At 37.5% G+C, this 26,990-nt stretch overlaps 2 protein-coding genes across 2 annotated transcripts; both read right to left on the bottom strand.

The window, feature by feature from the left end:
• Positions 1 to 4,317: 4,317 nt before the first annotated feature.
• LOC138904890 (uncharacterized) lies at positions 4,318 to 4,734 on the bottom strand. The gene has a single exon (XM_070193388.1). It carries the CDS (start codon positions 4,732 to 4,734, stop codon positions 4,318 to 4,320), a length of 417 nt encoding a protein of 138 aa, XP_070049489.1.
• A 1,871-nt stretch (positions 4,735 to 6,605) lies between these two features.
• Positions 6,606 to 14,256, bottom strand: LOC104095025 (proteasome subunit alpha type-5). Its single transcript, XM_009601065.4, has 9 exons — positions 14,078 to 14,256; positions 13,889 to 13,970; positions 13,714 to 13,794; positions 10,511 to 10,624; positions 10,311 to 10,412; positions 8,998 to 9,056; positions 7,636 to 7,738; positions 6,952 to 7,017; positions 6,606 to 6,870 (listed from the first exon to the last, which is right to left on the bottom strand). Exons 1-9 carry the CDS (start codon positions 14,089 to 14,091, stop codon positions 6,778 to 6,780), a joined length of 714 nt encoding a protein of 237 aa, XP_009599360.1. The 5' UTR covers positions 14,092 to 14,256; the 3' UTR covers positions 6,606 to 6,777.
• Positions 14,257 to 26,990: the final 12,734 nt, after the last annotated feature.

Here is a 26,990-nt window from a genome sequence, read left to right as displayed (position 1 = left end):
TAAGCAACTGAATAAATTTCGTATATAGGTTTTCAGTATTAGAAAGGTTTGGGTGATTGCAATATATTTTGGCATGTAGTTAGCTCCGCTTAAGGTAGTGAAGTGAGCCATTAACTCAGATTCCGCATCTAAATCATTAGCACAGCTAAGGAATCAAACACCCAATCCGATAAGATCATCAAATACGAATCACGCCCGAGACGGGAGAAATAGCATAGTAGTAAAGAAAGCGCATAAACACATTCCTTCGCAAATGGAGCCATAGCCAACGCTCTATCTAAAAAACATTCTTTCTTTCAGGCCGGTAGGGGAAACCTTCAGCATGAAAGCGAAAGGAAGCGACCGATCAAGAAATGGGGAATGGTTATTGATGACGGCATAGGATACAGAAAGTTCCTTTTCTCTCTTTTGAATCCCAGGAATTGCCTCAGGGAAGAGGCCAGTCCCTGAAAAAGCCATCTCGATTGGTATCATTCAAATGCGAATATAGGCCTGATTGAAGCATAAAAGTGAAATAATAATAATAATAAGAGGCTTTTGTCCGTTGACGGTCATCTTACCTGTTTCCTACTCTACGCTCTCAACTGGATCAACCTCTTTGTCCTGATTTATTGAACATGTACCCTGTGGAACATGTTTTATGGAATTTTACTCTTTATGTAATATTTTTTTTCTTACTGATTGAATTCAAGTAGAGAGAGGAATATTCGATCAAAACCCTTAGTCCGATAGGGGGATAATATATATTCAATCCGGATAATACACTGGGATGAAAGACGAATAAAGCGAGAAAGGCAGAAAGGGGGCCGCTTTCTCGAGTGATAGTTCTTTTTTGGGGTTAGTCTGACTGTCCTCATTCTAGTTGGTAGGCGTGCGAGTAAGAAGGCAGTCGGAGAAATTATATGAATTGAATGGGACTTCAGCTTTGACAATCGTATCCTCCCTCCAGCAAATAAGATGGAGTGGGCAAGGCAGAGAAGACAGGAAAACACAAGCTCAAACCTCAGCATTTCCATTACCTGCGGAAGTAAAGGAAGCATTTTCAGTGAATATGAACTAGAATTTCCATTGGGTCGGGAGCTAAGAGAGATTGTAAAGGTTTAAATAAGAGTGTGCCTAGCGTCTTTCTCTCTCTCTTATTAGAAGAAGGAAGGGGTGCGACCCCACTCAGCTCGAAGAAGTAGTTCTTTCAACTAATCCATACTTTTCCTTTCCTTCTCCTCGCTACTGTAAAACTATTGAATTTCTTTTTTTACACTGGCACAAATGATTCCCCTAAGGCACCGATGGACCAACACCTTCGTATGTATATCATCCGAATTTCTTGATTCACGACGTCGAGTATTTGCACTTTAGATCTCATGACTCGACCTGTAAACGGTGATACCGCCACCTTTGGTGACGTGATCTTTTCTTATTCACTTGTGCTGGTGGCGGAGAGGTCGGCGCCTGTGTTCTGGCTCTGGGGGTGGGTCTTCCCTTTCCCAATTATGATGTACTCGGTTAGGTTACCATCTAGGTCTCGATTGGGGGCGACTTCCAAATTATGGTCTCATTCTTCCCTTTCCTTGATTCACGATCCTTGCAATTTAATTAATCTCCTATGTGTCGGGACATGAACCATGGTGGTGCTCTTCTACAGCTTCTTCTACATAGGCTCTGTAACTTCTGAAATTGAAAAAAGGAAGCTTTTCCAAGCCCGAACAAGATCAAAAGAACTGATCGCTTTCTACAATAATAAAATAGTTATCTACTAGCCATGTTTTCTTTCTATGATAATGCCGTAGCATAGGACTTCAGGAATTTTGGAAGCTGAACATGCTCAAAAGATGCCTAAAGCTTTTGGCTTTGATCATTTGGTGCCGAGTGAAACGGTTCCTCGCTAAATAAAACCAAAGTTTCACTACAACCAAGGAAAGAGATAGATCACATCTTGGTCAAATGCCAATCCTCCTAATTTGAAAGAGAAAAAGAGTGGACATGTGTAAAAAAAGATCACTCCTAACTAACCAGTCAAGTGAAAGGAGCCCGCTTTCCCACTCCCCTTTCCCCCCATTGCTAGGAGCCTCGCCCTCTTGACTTGATACGTCAAGAAGACTACAACCGATAGTGGATCACCTTTTACTTAAAAAGGCCCGCCCATCTCATATATATGATAAAAGAAGCATGCTGTTTTTAGCTATTTTTGCCTTTTTTTTTTCTTTTTTTTTTCTGGGGGTCTAATATGAGATGTATAACATGCTCATACTCATCCATTAGGATGTTCCCCTTCCAAAGCTCCGCTAGGATACTAACTTGGTTACCTAGCATTGAATTAGGTAGGACACTCAGCCCTACTTCATAGATAGAAAAAGAACCAGTAACTCCATTTTAATTAATAAAATGAATAAAATAAGCTCTTCAAGGAAATTCAGTAAACCATCGGAGACGAAGCTGAATATTGTGTATGTAGATTAAATATTATATTTTATACATATATATTAATTTTTTTAATTCTAACTTTGCCACTATAGCCGCGTTATATCTTAGCTTACTGGCATATTATGTAAAGTACAATTATTGACAGCATATTCGTTAAACTAGATTTATATGGTAGAATTATGGTATTTGTAAGTACAAATTCTGTGTATAGAATTCTGTAACATCGAGAGAAGAGTTAGACATATCATGCATGCATGGAGTAAACGGAAAGTAACAACTTTTTAACCCCATGAGGCAAGCAACTCCCTAAAATGATGGAATTTCCATATGCTTTTCTTCCTATTCCACGGCTATAATTTTGAAAATGAACTAAGTTTAATGTTTTAGTTACTATTCGACTCTCTAGTCAAACAAGAAATACCTACACGAGACATCCTTAGAAGTCAAAACAGCAGACATCTTTCTTAATATGATATCTCACTCACGTGTAAGAATATTAAATAAGTTGAACTTTTGTACTACTAATTAAGTGATAGTGGGGAAAAAACTAGGGATTTAGTCATGTTCTCTATGCCCATGGTTGACTCCTTAGATCTAATATAATACTAACCATGTCCAATTTATATATTTTAACTTGTAATTACTAACTTTTCATGTCTTCTATAATCCCTAATTATTGTTATTGAAAGAGGAATGGCTGTATAATAAGGGAAAGGGTAAGGAGATCATAGACAGCTTGTTAAAACTGAACATTACCGTTCTATACTCAGAGGCGGAGCTAAAATTTCAAATTTATGGGTTCGGAATTCTAAATATTTTAAGTTATTAAGTTCTAAATTATTAAATTGTAAATAATCAATAAATTATTCAAGGCAAATACAGATTTGAACCAAGGCTATTCGTCGAACACGTAGCAAGAACACTGGCTACGCTCTTGTCTATACTCAAGGCAATATATCAATAACTTAATTCTTAATATTATTTTCCGTGTTGCATTAATATGATGAATACAATATTTGTGAAAAAAATACTCCTTCCGTTCCAATTTATGTGAACATATTTCCTTTTTGGTCTGTTAAAAAAAGGACGACTCGTTTCTAAATTTGGAAATAATTTAGGTTAAACTTCTAATTCTACACTTAATGAGAAGCTTTTATGACCACACAAATACACTGGACCCCTTTTTGACTTATTTAGGATTACAAATTCAAAAAGTCTTATTTTTTTTTAAATTCCTTACCCATCAAATAGGTTCACATAAATTGAAACGGAGGGACTAATTGCAGGGAGAAAAAAAATGCGGCACAATTAGAGATTTTGCGTTCTGCGGTATTATACTTGATCAACAAATCAATAATAGACTTCCACATGATAAGAGCATTCGTATTCTCAGAAATAATACAAAAAGAAAAAGAGTACTCGTAGTAAGATCCTTTGACTGCATGCCTACTTATTATCGTTTTATTACTAACAATCACTTAATTAGATACTACTGCAGTAGACATGGGTATATATAATCTCAGTGTATTGAAAAATATACATATACTGTACTCAGCAAGTTTCCATAATGTTTATGAAATGAAAATACAGTACTCAGTGAACAGCTAGCTCTGATAATCATTGATCCACGTACGGCAAAATGTAATTCTCGCTCTGTTTTTACAAGATTTTGTCTTTTACACAGTATATATATATTCTAAAAAGATACAATAGCAGCCAAAGATTTATCAAGAAAATTAACCTGTATATCTATGAATATGTCGACGTACTGTTTAAGAAACTCCTTGTGATGATCAAGAAACTCATCATTTCATGACTTTTCCTCTATATATTCATTTTCACGAAATTAAAGCATGAAAAAAACAGATTATATGTATAAACCCTTAAGTGAGATATCTAGGGTAATTTAGGAGTGGAAAGATCACAGAAGAAGGTGACGGAATTGGGATAGGTGTTATGGCAAGGGGAATTTCCAGAAGGAGGCACAAAACCTTTAGGAAGCATCGCTGAAAAGCTTCTGCTCGAATAATATTCTGAATTTTTATTGCCTCTTTTCCTCTTCAAGTTCAATCTCGCCTTCTTCTTTTTCTTCCGTTTATCCTTAGTACTCAACTGTAGCCCTTCTCCTTCTCCTGCTTGTTTTTTCAAGAAATTAAATGGTTCTGAATTCTTGATATGATCATATGGAGATGGAGCTTTATTATTATCTAGTGGTGACCCAAGATTCCTGGGCTGGAATTCATTTGATGAAGAAGAGAGGAGAAAGAAGGAAAGGAGGAGAAGGGTAATCAAAAGATTCTTGAGATTACCCATAAAGATTTTGAAGTGAAGTAGTAGTAGTAGTAGTAGTAATGGTTTGATTTTCTCTACTGCGTTTGGAAATGGTGATGAAACGAGAGAATCCAAGAGGGATTATATTGTTGGAGTTTGGAGTATTAATCCTTTTGTGGGAGTATTAGTTTTAGGGAATTGGGAAGAATATAGACTTCTAGCGGAGAGTACGTACTATTATATTTATGGGAAATAATACACAGTTCACAACTCTTGCCTCGTGGTAATGTTAACATTCCGTGGAACATTCATGCAATTAGATCCGAAATGTAAGACTTCATATTCACATACCCAATAATTTTCAATTCCCTCCCACCTACCCCTCGTTTTTCTTTTATTTCCTCCCCTTAATTTCGAAAACTTTCTTTAAGTTTCTAGGGATGTGCATGGTTAAGTTTTATTGGTCGAATTTCTTTTTTACTATCTAGTATTCAAGATTCACTAATTTGATTGATTCATATTCACATTCCGTAGGGTTCATTAAAAGAGAAAATACTTTATATGGAATCTCTTCATTCTCAAAACTCAACCAAAAATATCTCATTCTCATCCCAACACACCCCGGGGGATTTATTGATGAAGAAGAAAAGGTTAAAACCATAAAGTAATTATTGGACGGTGAGTATATGACACAGGAACTTTTCCTATGTGCACTGTTTTACGTAGTAAACTCGCTTAGGTTGTGCTTCTCGATGCAGCCGAGCCTTTATTAAAATGTAGTAGGCCTAAAATACTGGATATAATATCTGGCTTTTCACTCTGGTTTGCATCTTCTTTTCTCTGTTGAACTTCTTATTACATACTCCATGATCTTCTATATATTATTTCACTCCTGATAATTATTGTATATTTTGATAGCGAAAGAGGTCTTTCATCTCAAAATGAATAATATTCACTTATTACTTAGTAGTAGTTCTCTCATCATTGATGGAAAGAAAACACTAAGATTTTTTATTTTAAGTATAGCCAAATCATAAATGGGGCTCACGCCCTCATTGCACGAAAGTCAAATATATGTCCTAGGACTTGCAATTACTCGCCCATGCTAGGATTAATTTGATGGAGTACTCCTTGATTGACTCTCTTGCTGTAACTTGCAGAGCTAGAAATGTACTCTTGAGCATAGTGGCAAAAAGACTAGATGTTGGGATTGCATTTTGCTTTAAGGAACTAAATGAAAACTAGGAGAGTTGTAGACTGTTTCCGGTAATAACTTATCCATACGAAATGTTTACACCAAAATAAAGTAACCTATCATGGTTAAATGATTTGATGTAATGAGAATACATATTAACCATATTTAAGTGAACAATATGTATATACAAACACATGCTTACATATTTATTGATTTAGTATAAATACCTTATACGAATAAGTTTTGTTGCCTTTGCTTTTCGCGATTGAAGGCATGTATGTTAGATGGAAAAGGTTTACCATATACATTTTTTTGTTACAATAAGAAACTTCTTCTCACCTTCCTGACGAGTGGCAGCAAAACCAACCATAAAAACAAAGGGGTATGAAAGCAAAAGAGACCAAAGAGGAAGCATATTAAAAACAAAAAAAAGATAAGATGTATGCATTTCTATAAAAGATCATCTGAAAAGATTTGTTCCATACGAACCATAGATTTCAAATCTCAACATAATAATAAGCCGGCCATTGTTTCAAACTTTGCAAAAACTAAAAAAATTTCAGTTTTTATTTTCTATGGTGTTTGGTTGAAAAGGTTTTTGGAGAGAAATTCACTCTTTTTGAAAACAAGAAATGCCTATTGTCAAAGAACCAGATTAACTGAGACATTTTCTTCAGGATGTAGAAACCAATCCCACTTCATAAGCAACAACAAGGGATGGACCAAAAAACTCTTAAATCCTTGAGCCAATAATGTAATAAACATACAGAAAACACTGTATCAATCAATTTCCAGCCCTGGAAGAAGGGAAAATAAAATAAAAGAACTCCAGGGCGAGCAAACTTTGTCATACAAGAAAATATCAGTAACGTGCGTGATAGCATTCTTTCTTATAGGCGGCTGATAACCTCTTCCACCTCAGATGGTGAGTACAGATGATAAGTTGGAGAAACCCTTGCAATATCAACATTATTGGGAGTCACCTGTATCAAACAGTTGGAGCTTTTCAGCAAATACAGAAACAAAGAAAAAGATCATGAGAATAAAAACATCACGAAGCTTACCTTCTCTTCCATCACTTGCTTAAGAATAGACAGTGCTATGGTTTCAGCCTCTTTAAGGGTAAGGTCCTGCAGAAATAGCAGATAATGGACTTTAGATCAGCTTTGAGATCCATATGAAAGCTAAATACTAGTGTTTCTGTCCCAGAAGTTCCACCTGCCACATAGAATTTGGATTCATGAGTGGAAGGTTATTGATTTTATACATTCCTCTATCAGAGGAAGAGAAGAGGGGGGTGGCTTAGGAGTTGAAGGTGGTTGATAGCATCAAACAACCTCGCGCTGCTGCAGACTGGACCAAAATTATGAAGGGAAATAAGATTTCTTGAATGTTCAGTTCTACACATCCATTTTCAGACGCGGAAGGATAGTGTGCTTGTTTGGAAGCGTACAAGTGGGTGAGCGCATCACCATCCAAACTAGCTACTCGACCTAATAAGGTGTAGACATCCAGTTTAAACCTGAGATATTTAGGGGCGAAATAAAGAAAAAATACAAAAACCCTCCTCTACTTCTCGGGCCTCCATGGAAGATACTTTATATATAAGGAACGCAAGAAAGTCTCTGGGCGCTCAAGCATCCAATCAATTTAAACGAAGGTCAATGAAAAAAAAGAATAGGGCCAATTACTCACGTTCCATTAATGATAGGGCATGGTTTCACTCGAAAAATAGGAAACTTACGTACCTTGTTATATTGCTCCTGCAAAGAGCTGTCAGCACCTTCAGAACCTGACCCAATAGCTTTAGCATTGCATTGCCAGAATGTACCAGAAGGATCAGTGTAGTACCTGTACATAAAATTGGTCTATATTCAGTATCTAGGAATTATGTCCACTAATACCCACAATCAGGGTTTAGGAAGTAATGGCAGCCAAGCACTCGAATAAACTATGTACTGTTAATAGCTTGTTTATGAAATCTTGAATCCCATTCCATTCTTAGGGAAAAACATATAGTCAGAAATCGGATTTGAGCAGTACATACCACAAAAGCCCAATTTATCATGGCCAGTTGGTAGCATCATTTCCAAGAATGTGATTTGTTGACTTCTTGAGTACTTAATATTCAACTAACACTAAAGAACTTTTCAACTAATTGAGATAGAATCCATTTGACATTTAAAACAAACCTCAATATTTATCGGAAATGTTTCTAAAATTAAACAAGTGATGTTCATACTATATTAAGATGATTTGTATGCATATTAGAGTGACATGATGAGATTTATAGAGAACACAGGCAAATGAGTGAAAAGGAGTTTTGAGCCCTTATAGTTAACAAATGGGTCATGCGCAGGCATATGACTTTTCCCATCCAAAAGTAAAGATTGTCAAGATGAGGTCTCATATCTGCTCGTAAATGTTAAAGTTAAGGTATTATATGCACAACTCAAGAAAGTAAAACAAATAATATAGGACCCCTAAAAATGAGGCACCAAAAGTGCAATTTCGCCTATTAGGTAATACGCGTGAGGCTCAATTGTCATAAGCAAATAAGCGAATGTTAAAAGCTTCAGGACATTGTAGCTTGTAAGTCCACGAGATTTAGCATTAATGCACTGAGTTGTGATAGAACTGCTGGTCTAAATATTGTATTGTTTTCTCGAAATCCAAATTGCACAAGTCCAACATAGACAAAGTTGGAGCAGACATTTGAAAGCAAATTTTGGAAAAGAAGGAAGTTTCTGAAAGATGATATCCTGGAAACTCCGTCAGACTTCGATTCAATACCAAAAGAGAGAAGGAATATACAAACAACAACAACAACAACCCAGTATAAATCCCACTAGCAGGGTCTGGGGAGGATAGTGTGTACGCAGACCTTACCCCTACAATGGGGTAGAGAGGCTGTTTCCGATAGACCCTCGGCTCCCTCCCTCCAAAACTCTCCACCTTGCTCTTGGGGTGACTCGAACTCACAACCTCTTGGTTGGAACTGGAGGGTGCTCACCACTAGAGCAACTCACTCTTGTCCAAAATATAGAGAAAGAATATAGAAAACAAAATATCATAGTTTCCAATATTATCGAAGAGAGGCAAAGACTTACAAGCTAGGACCATTCTCATCATGACCAGCAATGAGAAGGGACACACCAAAAGGTCTGGACTGCATAAAACAAACGAGATAGACCATTAATGCATAAAGGTGGGAGATTAACAATAACGGAAGCTTGTCTATTCCTGCTATGAGTAAGTCAGTTATAAAAACTATGGAAGAGTGTCTATTTCTGCTGATATGCTTTTTCAACAGCACTAAGATTCTCCAGACATCCAACTTTTCAGAATATATTATGACATAAAACAAGGGAACAAAGAAACTAGATCAGCAGTTCAGCACAAGAAAGTCATTAGAGAAAATGCAGGCAACAGAATAAAATCAGAATTAACCAGGTAACTCCAATCAGATTAATTCATACATGATAACCAGTATAACTCATCCATAAATTAATTAATTAATTAAAAAACTAATTAAATCATAAACAACTCTTTGTTGCTTTCCCCCTTCCTCTTCCTTTTTTTCCATGATAACAAATGGGCTAATTTCCAATAATAAATCAATGCCAGCCACTCTTACCTCACTGTAACAAAAAGTTCGTCCTAGAGTGAGCTATCTACACTTATGTAGAATCAAATTAAACAGCTATTTTACACCACTTTAACTTCATGAATTCTTTACAGGTAATGTTTATTAGTATCTTGCATCCTTTTTCCTTAGAATATAGAATGTAAAGAGAAGAGTGCATGCACTTATGTAGTTAATGAATTATCATAACAATCCTAGCTCCTCGGAAGATCTCTGACCCAACAGCCAGCCTCGAGATCTATCACTACCCAGCTGGCAAATTTTTATATAGTGCAGGAGCATTTGAATTAAATATACAAATTGAGAAACAGACAAATAGAGAGATAATCACTACCTAAAAATCTTCACGACGATCACCAGCCTTGTTTTTAAAATTATTTAGTGGTGGTTTGCACAGGCAAGATTCAAAAGCACTTGGGATACATGCACAAGTCCTTTAGTGAGACACAAAGAGGAGAGAACAAGAATTATGACTAATTATTTATTTATTTCCACCTTGTGTCGCATGAAGCACTTGATGGTTTCCATAAATCACACAAAAAGGAACATCACAATCCAAGCACCAAGGCACCTACTTATTCACTCGATGAAATTACCATAACTAGCAAAACTATCTAAATTCCACGTCATACAAGGTCAGTTGTTTAGCTCCAACAGATTTTAATCAAAATAAATAAGGAACAGCTAAAGATAAATTTGGGACCACTAATTTTTAACTGAAAGATAGTTGTTCAGAGAGAAACAAAAAGCACTACACCAAAGTAAAAAGAATCTCACCATAGATTCTTCATCGCCCTCACCAAACCGCAAGGCCAAATCACAGAGAGCTTGTGTCGTGGACTCAACAGTCATGGGCTCACCATAAGAGAATCTATGGTTCTATTAAAAGGGAAAGGGATGAAAAAACAACAAGGCCAAGTCAGCAATTTACCATTAGCATACAAATACTTGAAGGTCAAAAAAGTTGACCCAGATACCTGAGTTTCAACTCGTGCATGTTCCACAAGAGTTCGTGCATCAGCTATCAATCCGCTCATTGCACAACCAATATGCTCATCAATTTCCATAATTTTCTCCACGCTGCTTGGCTCCTATAAGAATATCAAAAATGTGCCATGAATGAAGAATACACAAAATAAACTGAAGTTATCAGGCAATTAACATGTTCTCTAATTTGAGTCGTAGCCAAGCAGGCCATAAACAAAAAGATTATCATTCATCATCATTAAGATCCCCAATCTTATATTCCACAAATCCATAATTCAATTTACTAGGTGAAGCTCTACCAGCAATTTACTAGGCGAAGCTCTACCACAAATCCTAAATAATTCAACCTTTCACTCAATTACAGTCCAGGAAGAAGTAAAAATTAGTTCTTCATACCACAATGACTTGTGAAGTCCAATGCACAAAACATGAACCTAATCAACAAAACCATATAGAAGTACTAAGATATAACCTTCCCCTAACACTATGTTTGGATCATTGTTACTCATCGTTTTATAATGTATTGTATTGTACTGTATTATATTGTATTGTATGTTTTATGGATACAACGTTTGGATAGAGTGTATCGCTTGCTGTTGTTAAATAAAAAATTTTGTTGTTTGGTTTGATTGTATTGTACTGTAACTGATAGTTTACTAAAATACCCTCAACTATTTTAAATAAAATTTATCAAGAATTACGTATAAAAATAATTTAAGAAAACCCCTTTCTACTAATTTATCACCAATTTCTTGGAAACAAGAGCAAAAACTTGAAGAAAACGGTTAACTATCATTAGTAAAAAAGAAAAAAAATATAAAATGATGGAAAGAGAAAGAAACGAACAGAGATTTGGATGAAAAGAACGACACAACCATCTCTGGAAAAGATGGACATAGACAAAGTAGGTCAATAGGTTAGAGATATACCTGTTAATCGGGCCGGACTGACCCGGTTCAGCCCGGTATTGTAGCGTGGGGGACGGGTTGGGACGGGTTGGGCGGGGAGCGGATTTCAAACAAATATTTTTTTGATACCGGTGCACAGGAACCCGCTAAGCCCGTTAACGGGTTTTTAACGGGCTACAACGCGGTTCAGCTCAGTTTTTAACGGTTTTTTTTTTTTTGACCGTTGCCAACGATCAAATTCAAATATGACCGTTGGCCAACGGCCTTTTTGAATTATTTAGAGATGATATCACTTTAGTTAGAAGAGTTGTAGGTGTAATTCAAGGAAATAATAGAAGTGCTAAATTAAATGCATTTAAAGAAAAATGTGTACACTATGGACTAAAACCAAGACTCATGCCTGAAGAAATAGTTACTAGGTGGAATTATACTTATTTATTCTTAAAATGTTGTTATAAATATAGAATGCCTATAACTGAAGTTGCTAATTCTCATTGAGCCGTTTGTTAACATCTAGAACTTGGATGTCATTGGAGATGTTGTAAAGTTTTTACAAAAATTTTATATGGCTACACTTGAGTTTTCTGGTGCTTATTATCCTACTATTGCAAATGGTTTAGTTCATATTCCTGAAATTTCTCTTTTACTACATAATTTGAAGAAGAAAGAAGGATATACTTCTATTGTTGAATCTATGCTAGATAAGTTTAAAAAATATTTCTACTCAATTCTCCCTATTTACCTAATTGGTGCTATTTTAACCCTTATATCAAAATGGCCACTTGTCGCCAATTAATCACTGCTTTATATTCTTATATGGATATTGGACCAACTGAAACTCCTGATATTGACACTTGTATTTCTGATCTACACAAACATTTAGAAACATTATATAATTATTATGCTAATATTGTTGATGCTTCTTCTGCTGTAGATGCAAATATTCCTTCAAGTTCAGTTTCAACATCTGGGACTAGTGCTTTGGATGATAATGATGGTGTTGAAAATTATTTGATTTGGTCTACACTAGGGGAGCATCAACAAACCAGTAGCAGGAATATTGATGAACTTCAATTCTACTTGCAAAAGTCAGCAGATCCCCGCACAAAGGAATTTCTACCACTGGGTTGGTGGAGGAGCAACTCAAATCAATTTCCTGTACTTTCGGCCATGGCTCGAGACGTGCTAAATGTGCCGATTTCAACAGTCGCATCAGAGAGCGTATTTAGCCAAGCAAGGCAGCAACTAGGAGATACCCGTCATTCACTGGGCAGCAACGCTTTGGAAATTCTAGTGTGCTTCAGAGATTGGATAAGATCAGAACGGCAAAATCAAGGGCGTGACGAGGTAGATGAAGCGGAGGACCAAGAAATTGGAGATATAATGGTTTATGGTTCTGATTCAACCAATGTCGGAAACCAAGAACCTCATGTTGACATGGATGAACTTACAAAAATGATGCAAAGCATGTGATGTACTATTTCTTTTTTTATAATTGTTGTAAACTTTTAATTTGCAAGTTCAAAAATAACAAAATCAAAAAAGAACTTGCAACTTAATTTGAAGTATTATATATTATTCAATAAAAATATCAAATGAAAGTCTTCGGAGCTTGATCCTTACATATTGCCTATTGGTCTTATTAAATAAATTTTTGTAGCCACTTACTTTCAAATTTCAATTTTAAAATTGTAAAATTCAAATTTCAAATTTAAAACTTTAAACTTCAAAATTTAATTCTAAGCCTTAAAAGTTTGCAAACATTTAAGTAATTGAATAAATAAAACAAAATTAACTTTAAAAAAAAAAAATTGCACAGCCCGGTCCAGCCCGCTAAGCCTGAACCCGGACGGACAAAAAAAAACCCGAAAAAGTACAGCCCGCTAACTCAACCCGCTAACAGCCCGCAACGTTAAACGGACGGGCTAGTTTTTTTTGTGTCCAGCCCGTCCCAGCCCGCCCGTTAAACACCCATAGTTGGAGATTTGAATTTAAAAAAAGTAAAGGATAAAATAGAATTACGGAGTAATAAGTAAGGGTATAATTGGAAACGAAATAGGAAACAATCCCAGCACACCAAATGGATTGTTTCATAAAATGGGGCTTTTGGTTGTTCCGGAACAATGATTTTAACAATACGATACAATCAATTTTAAATAAACAATCGAAACAAACATTGTTTTAGAATAATAATACAATACGATACAATATGTAACAATCATTCAAACAAGATGTAAATAATAATAATAATTAAAAAAAATAATAGTTAAACAAGGGTTACAAACCAGAAGAGGTGAAGTAATGCGCTTCTCCACAGCAAGAACGACTCCTTCCTTAGTCTTTAATCCAATAGCAGTTGAACCCAGCTTAAAAAATTCGTATAAAAAGCCACAAAATCAAAATATCCATCACCTATTTCAGTCCCCAGAAAAAAAAAACGTTCACACAGAAAAACCTTACTTTGATGGCTTCAATAGCATATTCAACTTGAAACAGCCGGCCTTCAGGAGAGAAGGTGTTAACACCTCTATCGTACTCAGTTCTTCACACCCCATTTCCAAAACACAAAACACACACAAAATCATTCATTCTGATTTAGTTGTAAAAACAAGATCAAGAATTAAGCCCCAAACGAAATGCAACTTTTACCTAGTGAGAAACATCTCCCTGTTGATATTTGTTACAGATTCAGAATCTCTATGCAGAGAAGTAGTGTAATGGCTTTACCCCAGTCAAAACCGAATTCTGTTTGAACTGAAGATCACTTTTTTCTTAAACCTCTTCTTTAAACTTGTTTAGCAAGCCATAGTTGCAAGCAAAGGTCTAATATTTGGAAATTTGGACTATTGCACTTTTTATTGGATGGAACTAAGCCCATTAACTTGGAAGGAGGAGATATAGGTTTTGGGCCCAAAAAATGCCTTGGGCTCAAAGTGAGAACACATTTAAGGAAGATTTGCACAAATTCGAGTACAAATAACACCAGGTAGCCACTCTAAGGGATTGCTATTTAAGATTTAGCTAATGTTCTGAATTTTAGTTTGTGCACTAAAAATGGCTGTTTGTGCACTTCCCCGATAGCCGTTGTTGATGAATTAAGGTTGCTGTTTATTTTTTGTCCCCTTTAAGAAAGTTTTGCAAAAATAACCTTTTCACAAGTTATGTCGAAAGGAAGAACAGGAAATGACATCTTTACAAATTTTGTTGGGCGGACTGAATGAATTGTCTCAAGTGACAAATTATTTGAAGAAAATAAAAAAAGAAGTTTGAAAATTGAATTTACAGTCCGATTCGACATATATAGTAAAGTAACCGAGATATTAGCTTTGGTTTTTTAGATAAAAATTGACCAAAAGAATATTGCAAACATCTCTAATTAGGACTGTTGTATGGGGTAAATATGTTCATATTTAATAATCGCATGAAAAAGCGACACGTGGAACCAAAGGAAAAAGATAGCTAAACCCGAAGGTAATGATCTCACTTGTCACCGGAGAGAATGATACTCATAACGACAAAATTAATGTCGCCATCCGATAGCATTCAGTGAAAAATATTTTACAGCATTAAGTGCATGATCCGTTACAAAGAATATGACATTCATTTCCCACTGTTACACATCCCTCAATGGCCCTCATAATTGTCATTAAAGAGGAGCTTAATCTTAGGACCTTGTTCCCTAGGTGCAACTATAAATAGTGAGCTCTACTATCATTGTAAGGGGGCGAATTTTCTGACAAGCATGTTGCGGCCAAACGTACACGCAAGTATACGCGGTCGTCAAGTAATAAAGTGACTAAAAGTCGGATGTCGAACCCACGAGGACTTATGATTAACTATTAACTAAATTAGACTATCCTAATTATCTAAACAAGAATTAAACCGAGAAATATTTGATTCTAAACTAATTAAAATAAAATAAAAAACAAATAATGAGCTTTCAACAGAGGAAGAGCAGATTTTTATGTTATCAATGTTATGAAAATGATCTAGGATTATGGGCGATCTAACATTCATATTGTATTCTTCAATTAAATTGACTAACTAATTTATCTAGCTTATTGGTTGACCGGGTTAATATCGCTAATAAGAATCTGTCGAGTTCTTACTCGCCTATTCAAGCTAACCTAACGCCTATATGTTTATGGAATTTGAACTAACAAGAACGTATTTATAATTCATGTACATCAACCAAGCAAGGTAATTAGGTATATGTCTATCCTAATCGCGAATCCGTTCCCCGATACTCAGGTTCAAGAACTTGCTCTACTCAATCCTATATGCAATCTAGAATTCCCACTTTCGAGTTCAATTCTAGATTCATAGATAGTATTTAATTGGTAATCAAGTAATCAAATAATTAAGTGTAGGATTGAATAAATAAACTAATATGATACATAAAGAAACCAAAATCAATATTCGAATAGCAATAGTCATGAAAGAACCACAACCCTAGAACGTGAAGTTTAGCTCCACATAGACATGGTAGCCAAATAATAAATCATACAAATAAACATAAAAATTACTAAGTTTGGCGAAAGAAAGATGGAATCTGATGAATTCCGGCCTTTACGGCGATTGTGTGCTTGTGTTTTCTCCTAAATAATGTACTCCCCCCTCCAAAATAGGTTTAGGACTACTTTTATAAGAGTTGGAGGGTGTGTAGGACCGAAATAACCAAGTGACGGGCGAAATAGGACAAGTCCCTGTCACCAGTGCCCAAGGTAGCGTGGGGCACTAGCCCTGGCACTGAAAATTTTATGTCTCTGGAAACAGGGCCAGAGGCAGCGCCTCACACTTCCTATGACACTACTTTGTGGCTTTTTTCTTATTTCTGTTTCGTTAGCTTTTTAGCTAATTGTTCTTATGTTTTGATAGAGTTTAATGTCCCATTTGTTGGAATAAATTGGATAATTATTTTTTGAATGGTGTATTTTCAGGTTTTGAAGTTGTGTGAGAACTTTGGAATTAAAGAATATCAAAAATGGGCAAGAAGTCATCACTTTAGAGCTAAAATTGGAGAAACGTTGAAGCAAAAAGACTTTTAGGCAGACTGTTAGACAAGGTTGCTCCAACCGTTGGACACGGTTCAAGAAAAGCCTGAAGAGTTGAATAAATGAAGCTTTTGGAATTCGTTACGGTTCAACTGCATCATTTTGTCCACTTTTGGGACTTAGTATAAATATCTATTTTAAGTCATTCTAGGACATCGTTTTGGCAAGAATATTTTGCGTAGCAGTTTTTGGGATTCTTCTTTGGGATTTTGGGTGACTTCACCATTGTTCTACACAATCTGTCTTTCCTCTTTAGCTATTATGCTTAGTTTTTCATTTCTTTTTATATTTATCTTCCTTAATATGTCTAGTTAAGTTTATTAAGCTAGGATTGTGAACCCTAAGTGTGGGTATATTTTTGGGTTATTAATATTAGTTCTATATTTGATTAAGATTCGTATTATATAATTACTCCATGCTTTATTGATTGATTTTGTGGTTGCAAACACTAAATCCATGCCTATTTTGCTTGTTCTAACTTGGAAGAATGAAACTTAGCTTAGGTACAAGGTAATTAGCAAGGAATTTGTCACGACCCCAATTCACCCTCCGTAGGATGTCGTAATGGCACATAGTCTCTAAGACTAGGTAAACCTAACAGATTTGTGGAAATACATAATATAAAACTGAAGCCCAATTCTCAACACATGAAATAATTATAAAACTGACATTTAATAATTACAACTTCTAAAACCCGGTGAAAATAAGTCGCAAGCTTCTAAGAGCAAATACTAAGTGTTTCTATACATCAGACTCTAAAGAAAAAAAGGAAAATAACATAGTAAGGATATAGGGAGACTCCGAGGTCTGCAGACGCTGACAGATATACCTTGAAGTTTCCACATGCGGTCCAACTCACTGGTATCTGGTATGGTGGGGAGAACCTGGATCTGCACAAAAATATATGCAGAAGTGTAGTATGAGTATACCACAACGGTACACAGTAAGTGCCAAACATAACCTCGGTAGAGTAGTGACGAGGTCAGCTCAGGGCCCTACTCGTTTAAAATAAAAGTAAGGCAGAAGATATAATAATATTTTAAAATGACTGAGAATTTAAACGATAAGAAGTTTAAGAAAATATCAGCACAGTAAATAGAGGTAAACAACTGGGGCACTCCCGAGGTACCTGTGATGACCCAAAATATCATCTTTAAATTTAATGATTAATTATGTGATCTAAGCACTATTTATCATTACTCGACTTGCGTGTGCAGTCCGAAAAAAAAAATCCGGAAAGTTTTCAAATAAAAAATGGATTAAAATGTGAATTAGATACGTAAAACACAACCGAGTTGACTTTGGTCAATATTTTGAGCAAACAGACTCGGATCAGTATTTTGACAGTTCCGATAGGTCCGTATCGTGAATTGGGACTTATCCGAAACCAAATTCTGAGGTCCCTAGCCCGAGAAATGGAATTTTGATGAAAAATTTAAAGTTTAAGTTTCTGTGCAAATGACCCCGAAATAGAATTTTGATGATTCCAACAGTTCCGTATGGTGATTTTGGACTTAGGAGCGTGATCAGAGTTTTATTTGGAAGTCCGTAGTGGAATTAGGCTTGAAATGCCGAAAGTTGAATTTTTGGGAAGTTTGACCGAGGGGTTGACTTTTTGATATCGGGGTCGAAATCCGATTCTGAAAATTTTCATAGCTCCGTTATGTCATTTATGACTTGCGTGCAGAATTTGAGGTCAATCGGACTTGATTTGATAGGTTCCGGTGTTATTTGTATAAATTGAAAGTTTCAAAGTTCATTAGGCTTGAATCTATGTGTGATTCGTGATTTTAGCATTGTTTGATGTAATTTGAGGTTTCAAATAAGTTCGTATGATGTTTTAGGACTTGTTGGTGTATTGGGTTGAGGTCACGAGGGCCTTGGGTGAGTTTCAGATGGTTAACGGATCACAAATGGGACTTAAACAGCTGCTGCAAATTCTCTTCTGCTGTGCAATCGAGCCCCAGAAATCGATCCGAGGATCGAAGGCAGGCTCGAAGGTCACTGATCGAAGGCCCAGGATCGAGGGTTATGACCAAGGCCAGTGATCGAAGCCATGATCGATAGCTAGGATCGACGGCTGTGATCGAGCCCCAAGGTCGAGGGCCATGATCGGACTCCCCATGATCGGACTCCCATGATTGAGGTCCAGGATCGGACTCTCATGATCGAGGTCCAGGATCAGACTCCACGATCGAGGTCAGCCTGGACAGGTCCGTAAGTTATAAAAACAGGGGGGTTTCATCCCATTCGCCATTTTTAACAACTTGGAGCTTGAGTAGGGGCGATGTTTGATATATATATTCAAGGAAAAATATTGGGGGGTAAGTGTTCTTAACTCAATCTTAGTTAGATTACCCGAATCCATCACTGTTTTTAATATTTAATTGGTGATTTAAGTTGGAAAAATTTGAAAACTCTCTTGGATAGATTTCTGGATTTGAGGGTCGAATAGTTATTGGAATTTAGTCATTTTGGTATGGTTAGACTCGTGGTTGAATGGGCGTTCATATTTCGTAACTTTCGCCGGATTTCGAGACATGGGCCCCACAGGCCATTTTTGGATTAATTTCGGATTTTTATTGAAAAAATATAGTATTCTCATATAGAATTAATTCTATAATTTTTGTTGACTGTATCGAATTAATTATGACTAGATACGAGTCGATCGGAGTCAGAAAATCGAGAAAAAAGCATAATACTTGATTAAACTGGAGCAAGTCGAAGTAAGTGACTTGTCTAACCTTGTGTGGGGAAAATTTCCCCTAGAATTGATATTAATGTGATTGTTGAAATATGTTGAAAGTCGTGTACACGAGGTGACGAGTGTGTACATGGGCTAAATGTGAAAGATTATATTTTTAAATTATGTAGATCATTGTTGCGCAGTTATTAAATTATTTTATCTTGTTATATTCTTCATAATTGATCTGTGATATATATTTTAGATTTGTTTACCTTTTTCCTGCTAATTGTTTTACCTGTTTAATTGAAACTTGATTTCTTTTATACTGTGCATTATTTGAAGGTTGATTTTATTTAAATTAAATATTATTAATATGAAGTATTTGATATTTTTAAATTTGATATATAAGCAACGTATTAAAAATTTAAAATATTATTTTCCTGAGCTCTTTATTGTGGCAAACTATTATTGATGATTTATTTTGGCATGAGCCGTGAGCTCTTTATTGTGGAAAAATATTGTTGTTGAATTATTTTGGCAAGTTAAATTATTTGAGCACTTGAGGTGCAAATTGTGATATATTGTGATATTGATACGCATGCGGTGGTATAAGGTCTGGGTGTTGAAACGCATGCGGTGAGATAAGGGTGGCTTGATACGCGTGGCTAGTAGGGGTGACTACTAGAAGTCATGCGGTGTGATAAGGGTGGCTAAAACGCGGGATGCTATTTCGGGAAAAATATTTTCTTTAAATAAATTGTGAAGGCTCCCGCGGTGGTATAAGAAAATGAGATATTGTGAATTTATTTATGATTTGGGACTACGAAGTGGTACCTCGGGAGTGCCCTTGTTGATATTGATTTATGGCCGCAGTTGCTTTTGATTATTGTTGTGATTTCTTCAAGTTGAAAAGAATTCTGTTTTGTTTCCACGAGGTATTTATTCGCCATTATTTGATGTAATTGAATGTGACATACTACTTGATTCATTTCCATTGTCATTTTATCATATAATATTGTTTAAACATTTTACCATGCCATTATTTATTCTCCAGTAGGGCCTGACCTGACCTCGTCACTACTCTACCGAGGTTAGGCTTGGCACTTACTGGGTACCGCTGTGGTGTACTCATACTACGCTTCTGCACATCTTTTTGTGCAGATCCAGGTACATCTTATCAGATCACGCATCAGTAAACTAGCTGTACGAGGAGACTTCGAGGTATATCTACCAGCGTCCGTAGACTCCGGAGTCCCCTTCTATCTTACTATGTTGTCTTCCTTATTTGCTTTAGACTCTGATGTATAGAGACATAAAGAATAAATTCTTAGAAGCTTGTGACTTATTTCTACTGGGTTTTGGGAGTTGAAATTGTTTGAATTGTAGTTTATTTATTTCATATATTTATTATTATTCCGCATTGATAGGCTTACCTAGTCTTAGAGACTAGGTGCCATCACGACATCCTACGGAGGGAATTTGGGGTCGTGATAAGTTGGTATTAGAGCTCTAGGTTCATAGGTGTCATGAGTCACAAGCAGGTTTAGTAGAGTCTTGCGGATCGGTACAAAAACGTCTGTACTTATTTTCGAGAGGCTATGGAACTGTTAGGAAATATTCACTTCTTTGATTCCTTATCGTGTGACATTGATTTAGCTTGAAACATATATCTTATATTCCTTTATATCCACTCATGTATGACATTGCGCACTTGGTATCAGTTGTGCGTCGACGATTCGTGATGCCGCAAATGGACTACGAGGGAGCCAGATATGCTCAAACATTGCCTCAACGTGTTGTTCCGACTGAAGATGTGGGCGTATTGAGAGATCACCTAGTGAATCATGTGGGGGTGCAACGGACGTTGGCGTATGGTTGATTTATACGAGCTGTGAAGGTTATTATTGTGGATCATCGGACGTTGTGACCTATGACTTCGCACCGAGTGGGGGGAGTCCACTACCAATGGGTGGATTGCGGGGTCATGTGTTATATCAGTTTTGGCCTGAAATGTATATATGTGGTACTGAGAGGTTCCCTAAAATTTACACATGTTTAAGGCCTGAGATTTTATAGAGGATAAGGTTGGGACTTGTGGTATGTCCGCCTATTTAATAATCCTATACTTCAGTACCAAAAGAGTTATAGAAACAACTCTAAATTTGTAGAAGGTCTACTCAGCGTGGACGTCACTGTTGCGGATTTTGGGGTGCTTCAGAGGAAGTACACTTGTTGACGAGAGTCTGGACTATGTGGTTCGTGACAAGATTTGTCTGTATGGAGCTCTACTTTTGTGATCGTTGTGTATAAATAGGGGTAAGGGTTACCCCAAAGAAGTATCGAAGAGTATGCTATGAAATGGGTCAGCTCAACAGTGTTGAGTCAGCATAACAAAATAAGAAATTTGCCTTGGGAGAGATAATTATCCACCGGTGTTCGTGGCAAGCCTATGAAGAGGGCAGATCAGCCAATGCAACACCGCTCACTTGGCTTAGTTGTCAGAAACGCTTTTGAAAGAGTTTGTTTTCCGGACTCTTCGTAATGCGTGGCGCATAGGGTTTGAATGGTTGCATCCGGTCACCATTGACGGTGACAGAATATGCCATAAAGTTCAATAAGTTAGCCCGTCATACTCCTACTTTGCTTCCTACAGTCAGAGGGCGAGTTCACAGGCTCATTAAAGGACTCAATTATGATCGTAAAATTTTGTACGACTTAGGAGCTACAAGTTGATACTTCATTTCTGCTAGTTGTACAAATTGCCAGGATATTAGAACGTGTTCGGGGTGAGGAAAAAGGAAACTAAGGAGACTAAGACACCTAGAGGTTCTGGGGGATTCAGTGGATTCTACTCTGCAAGTATAAATCATTATGGAGGGGGCTCAGGTAGTCGGCCAGCCCAGTCCGCATATCGGATTACTCGGGGTGCTCTAGTAAGTTCTTTTAATGCACCACCGATATGAGTTCCTACAATGGCTATTCCATTTATCTGGCACAGACTCAATATGAAAAGCCTAACCCGCAAAGAGGTTGTTATGAATACGGTGATACTAGGCACATCATGAGAAAATTGTCCCAAACTTGGGAGAGACTTATTTCATCAAAGCACTCAGGCTACGTTCCCCATTGCAGTTACTACACCACCCACACGACCAGTTAGGGGTGGAGGACATGCCGGTAGAAGGCGTCCTAGAGGTGGAGACCCAGCCGTTGATATATTTTTATGGTATGGCGGAGGTCGCTACATCAGTTGGTGTCATTACAGATACGACCTTGATATAATATAAAGGAATAATTTCCTTAACTTGATTCGGTTCTCAGTATCAGAACGAGTCCTTCTATGGTGCTCCACTTATGAGTGAGCTTCATAATCTATAATCTACTTATGTGTTTACTCCTCTTGGGAGATTCTATAGAGATAACTACGCCTATCATTCCATGTTGGTCACTAATAAGAGCTGTGAGGATAAAGGTGGCTTTATGTTACTCATTTAGGTAAGTTTTGATGTAAATTCTGATAATCAATTGTAAATTATGAATTATATGCCCTACCGATGTGGGGTTCATTATGTGTTGTGATTTTGTTTAACGGAAATTATTTAGAAGGAGCAAATGGAAAGTTTCGATTGGCATGATGTGCATATTACTTGTGATTCAGAACTGAGGACTAGAACCTCACAATTTTAAAATAAACTGATATGTTTAAACAGGGCTACGAGCTGCGGTGGAAGTTATATAAGGACGAGATCCTTGTGAGGAAAAATCTTGTGTTTAAGTTCTCCCTTGTGAGATCCAATTTGTACTATAGTACTAATATGGAGTCATGCCTGTTAGGCTTATTTGAAAATACTTATATGAAATCCTCTGTGCATACTTGCCAAATTTGTATTGTAATTATTGAGTTTTAACCTACGAGATAGGTTTCTGCCCAGGTGACGTTAAATGTGACTCATTAATTCGGGTAAATAATTTTGAGGTCTTCATGCCTCATGTCTCGTTATCAGTATTGTGAAAGTTTGAAATGAGATTTTTGTTAACATAAAGTTAATTGATGATTCTGTAATTGATTATGAATAACTATTAAGACCAGATTGACCCAGAAGGGTGCTCCATTCAGATGGACCGAGGAATGTGAGGAGAGATTCCAAAAGCTCAAGACATCTTTGGCTACAACCCCAATGTTGGTATTACCTACAGGGTCAGGTTCTTATACTGTGTATTGTGATGTGTCGCGTATTGGTCTCGGCGCAGTGTTGATGTAATACGATAGGGTGATTGCCTACACGTCCCGACAGTTAAAGGTACATGAGAAGAATAATCCGGTCCATGACCTTGAATTAGCAGCTATTGTTCATGCCTTGAAGATTTGGCGGCATTATTAGTACGGTGTTCATTATGAGGTCTACACCGATCACCGAAGTCTATAGCATCTATTTAAACAGAATTATTTTAATTTGCGGCAACAGAGGTGGTTGGAGTTGCTTAAGGATTATGATATCACCATTCTCTATCATCCTAGGAAGGCCAATGTAGTGGCCGATGCCTTGAGTCGTAAGGCAGAAAGTTTGGGCAACTTAGCATATTTACCGGTAGCAGAGAGGCCTTTAGCCTTGGATGTTCAGGCCTTGGCCAACCGGTTTGTCAGATTGGATGTTTCCGAGCTGAGTCGAGTTTTGGCTTGTGTGGTTTCTCAGTCTTCTCTTTATGATCGTATCAGGGAACGCAAATATGATGACCCCCATCTGCTTGTCCTTAAGGATATAGTTCAGCACGGTGATACCAAAGAAGTCACTATTGGAGATGACGATGTATTACGGATGCGGGGCAGGCTATATGTGCCTAATGTGGATGTCTTGCGTGAGTTGATTCTCCAAGAGGCTCACAGTTCGCGGTACTCCATTCATCCGGGTGCTGCAAAGATGTATCAGTACTTGAGACAACACTATTGGTGGAGGCGGATGAAGAAAGACATAGTGGGGTATGTATCTCGGTGTCTAAATTGTCAACAGGTGAAATATGAGCATCAGCGACTGGGTGGATTACTTCAGAAGTTAGAAATTCCAGAATGGAAATGGGAGCGAATCACTATGGATTTCATTGTTGGGCTCCCACGGACTCAGCTGAAGTTTGATGCAGTTTGGGTGATTGTGGATAGGCTGACCAAATCAGCTCATTTCATTCCTATGATTACTACTTACTCTTCAGAGCAGCTGGCTCAGGTATACATTCGCGAGATTGTCAGACTTCACGGTGTACCGGTATCTATCATCTCAGACCGAGGTACACAATTTACCTCACGGTTTTGGAGGGTAGTACATCGTGAGTTGGGTACTCGGGTAAAGTTGGGTACAACATTTCACCCTCATACGGACGGGCAGTCCGAACGCACTATTCAGATACTGGAGGATATGCTTCAGGCGTGTGTGATAGATTTTGGGGGTGCTTGGGATCAGTTCTTACCATTTGCGGAGTTTTCTTACAACAACAGTTACCAGTCAAGCATTCAGATGGCTCCGTATGAGGCCTTGTATGGTAGGCGGTGCCGATCTCCAGTGGGTTGGTTCGAACCGGGCGAGGCTAGACTATTGGGTACAGACTTGGTTCAGGATGCCCTGGAAAAGGTTAAGATGATTCAGGATCGACTTCGTACAACCCAATCTAGACAGAAGTGTTATGCGAATCAGAAGTTTTGCGATGTTGCATTCATGGTTGGTGAGCGGGTATTGCTCCGGGTTTTGCCTATGAAGGGTGTGATGAGGTTCGGGAAGAGGGGCAAGTTGAGCCCTAGGTATATTGGGCCTTTTGAGATTCTTGAGAGAGTTGGAGAGGTGGCTTACAGACTTGCATTACCACCCAATCTTTCTGCGGTTCATCCGGTATTCCATGTTTCTATGCTTCAGAAATATCACGGCGATCCGTCTCATGTGTTAGACTTCAGTTCGGTTCAGTTGGACAAGGATCTATCTTATGTTGAGGAACCAGTGGCTATTTTAGATAGGTAGGTTCGAAAGCTGAGGTCAAAGAACATTGCTTCTGTGAAGGTTCAGTTGAGGGGTCATCCGGTCGAGGAGGCGACTTGGGAGGCCGAGCATGATATACGCAGCTGTTATCCACACTTATTCACCAGCTCAGGTACTTTTTCTAACTCCGTTCGAGGACGAACGTTTGTTTTAAAGGTGGAGAATGTGATGACCCAAAATATCATCTTTAAATTTAATGATTAATTATGTGATCTAAGCACTATTTACCATTACTCGACTTGCGTGTGCAGTCCATAAAAAAAAAATTCGAAAAGTTTTCAGGTGAAAAATGGATTAAAATGTGAATTAGATGCTTAAAACACAACTGAGTTGACTTCGCTCAACATTTTGAGCAAACAGACTCGGATCAGTGTTTTGACAGTTCCGGTAGGTCCGTATCGTGAATTGGGACTTGGGCGTATGCCCGGAGCCAAATTCCGAGGTCCCTACCCCGAGATGTGGAATTTTGATGAAAAATTTAAAGTTTAAATTCAAATAGTGACCGGATGTCGAATTATGTGCAAATGACCCCGGAATAGAATTTTGATGATTCCAACAGCTACGTATGGTGATTTTGGACTTAGGAGCATGATCGAAATTTTATTTGGAAGTCCGTAGTGGAATTAGGCTTGAAATGTCGAAAGTTGAATTTTTGGGAAGTTTGACCGAGGGGTTGACTTTTTGATATCGGGGTCGAAATCCGATTCTGAAAATTTTCATAGCTCCGTTATGTCATTTATGACTTGCGTGCAAAATTTGAGGTCAATCAGACTTGATTTGATAGGTTCCGGTGTTATTTGTAGAAATTGAAAGTTTCAAAGTTCATTAGGCTTGAATCTATGTGTGATTCGTGATTTTAGCGTTGTTTGATGTGATTTGAGGTTTCAAATAAGTTCGTATGATGTTTTAGGACTTGTTGGTGTATTGGGTTGAGGTCCCGAGGGCCTCGGGTGAGTTTCGGATGGTTAACGGATCAAAAATGGGACTAAAACAGCTGCTGCAAATTCTCTTCTGCTGTGCAATCGAGCCCCAGAAATCGAGCCGAGGATCGAAGGCAGGCTCGATATCCATGATCGAAGGCCACTGATCGAAGGCCCAGGATCGAGGGTTATGACCAAGGCCAGTGATCGAAGGCCATAAGAATCGAAGCCATGATCGATAGCTAGGATCGACGGCTGTGATCGAGCCCCAGGGTCGAGGGCCATGATCGGACTCCCATGATCGAACTCCCATGATCGAGGTCCAGGATCGGACTCTCATGATCGAGGTCCAGGATCAGACTTCACGATCGAGGTCAGCCTGGACAGGTCCGTAAGTTATAAAAACACGGGGGTTTCGTCCCATTCGCCATTTTTAACAACTTGGAGCTTGAGTAGGGGCGATTTTTGATAAATCTTCAAGGAAAAACATTGGGTAAGTGTTCTTAACTCAATCTTGGTTAGATTACCCGAATCCATCACTGTTTTTAATATTTAATTGGTAATTTAAGTTGGAAAAATTTGAAAACCCTCTTGGATAGATTTGTGTATTTGAGGGTCGAATCGTTATTGGAATTTAGTCATTTTGGTATAGTTAGACTCGTGGTTGAATGGGCGTTCATATTTTGTAACTTTCATCGGATTTCGAGACATGGGCCCCACGGGCCATTTTTGAGTTAATTTCGGATTTTTATTGAAAAAAATATAGTATTTTCATATAGAATTAATTCTATAATTTTTGTTGACTGTATCGAATTAATTATGACTAGATACGAGTCGATCGGAGTCGTAAAATCGAGAAAAAAGCATAATACTTGATTAACA

This window comes from Nicotiana tomentosiformis, chromosome 2 (genome assembly GCF_000390325.3).
Source record: "Nicotiana tomentosiformis chromosome 2, ASM39032v3, whole genome shotgun sequence".
NCBI classification, from domain to species: domain Eukaryota; kingdom Viridiplantae; phylum Streptophyta; class Magnoliopsida; order Solanales; family Solanaceae; genus Nicotiana; species Nicotiana tomentosiformis.
This window is presented reverse-complemented; position numbering and strand designations above follow the sequence as displayed.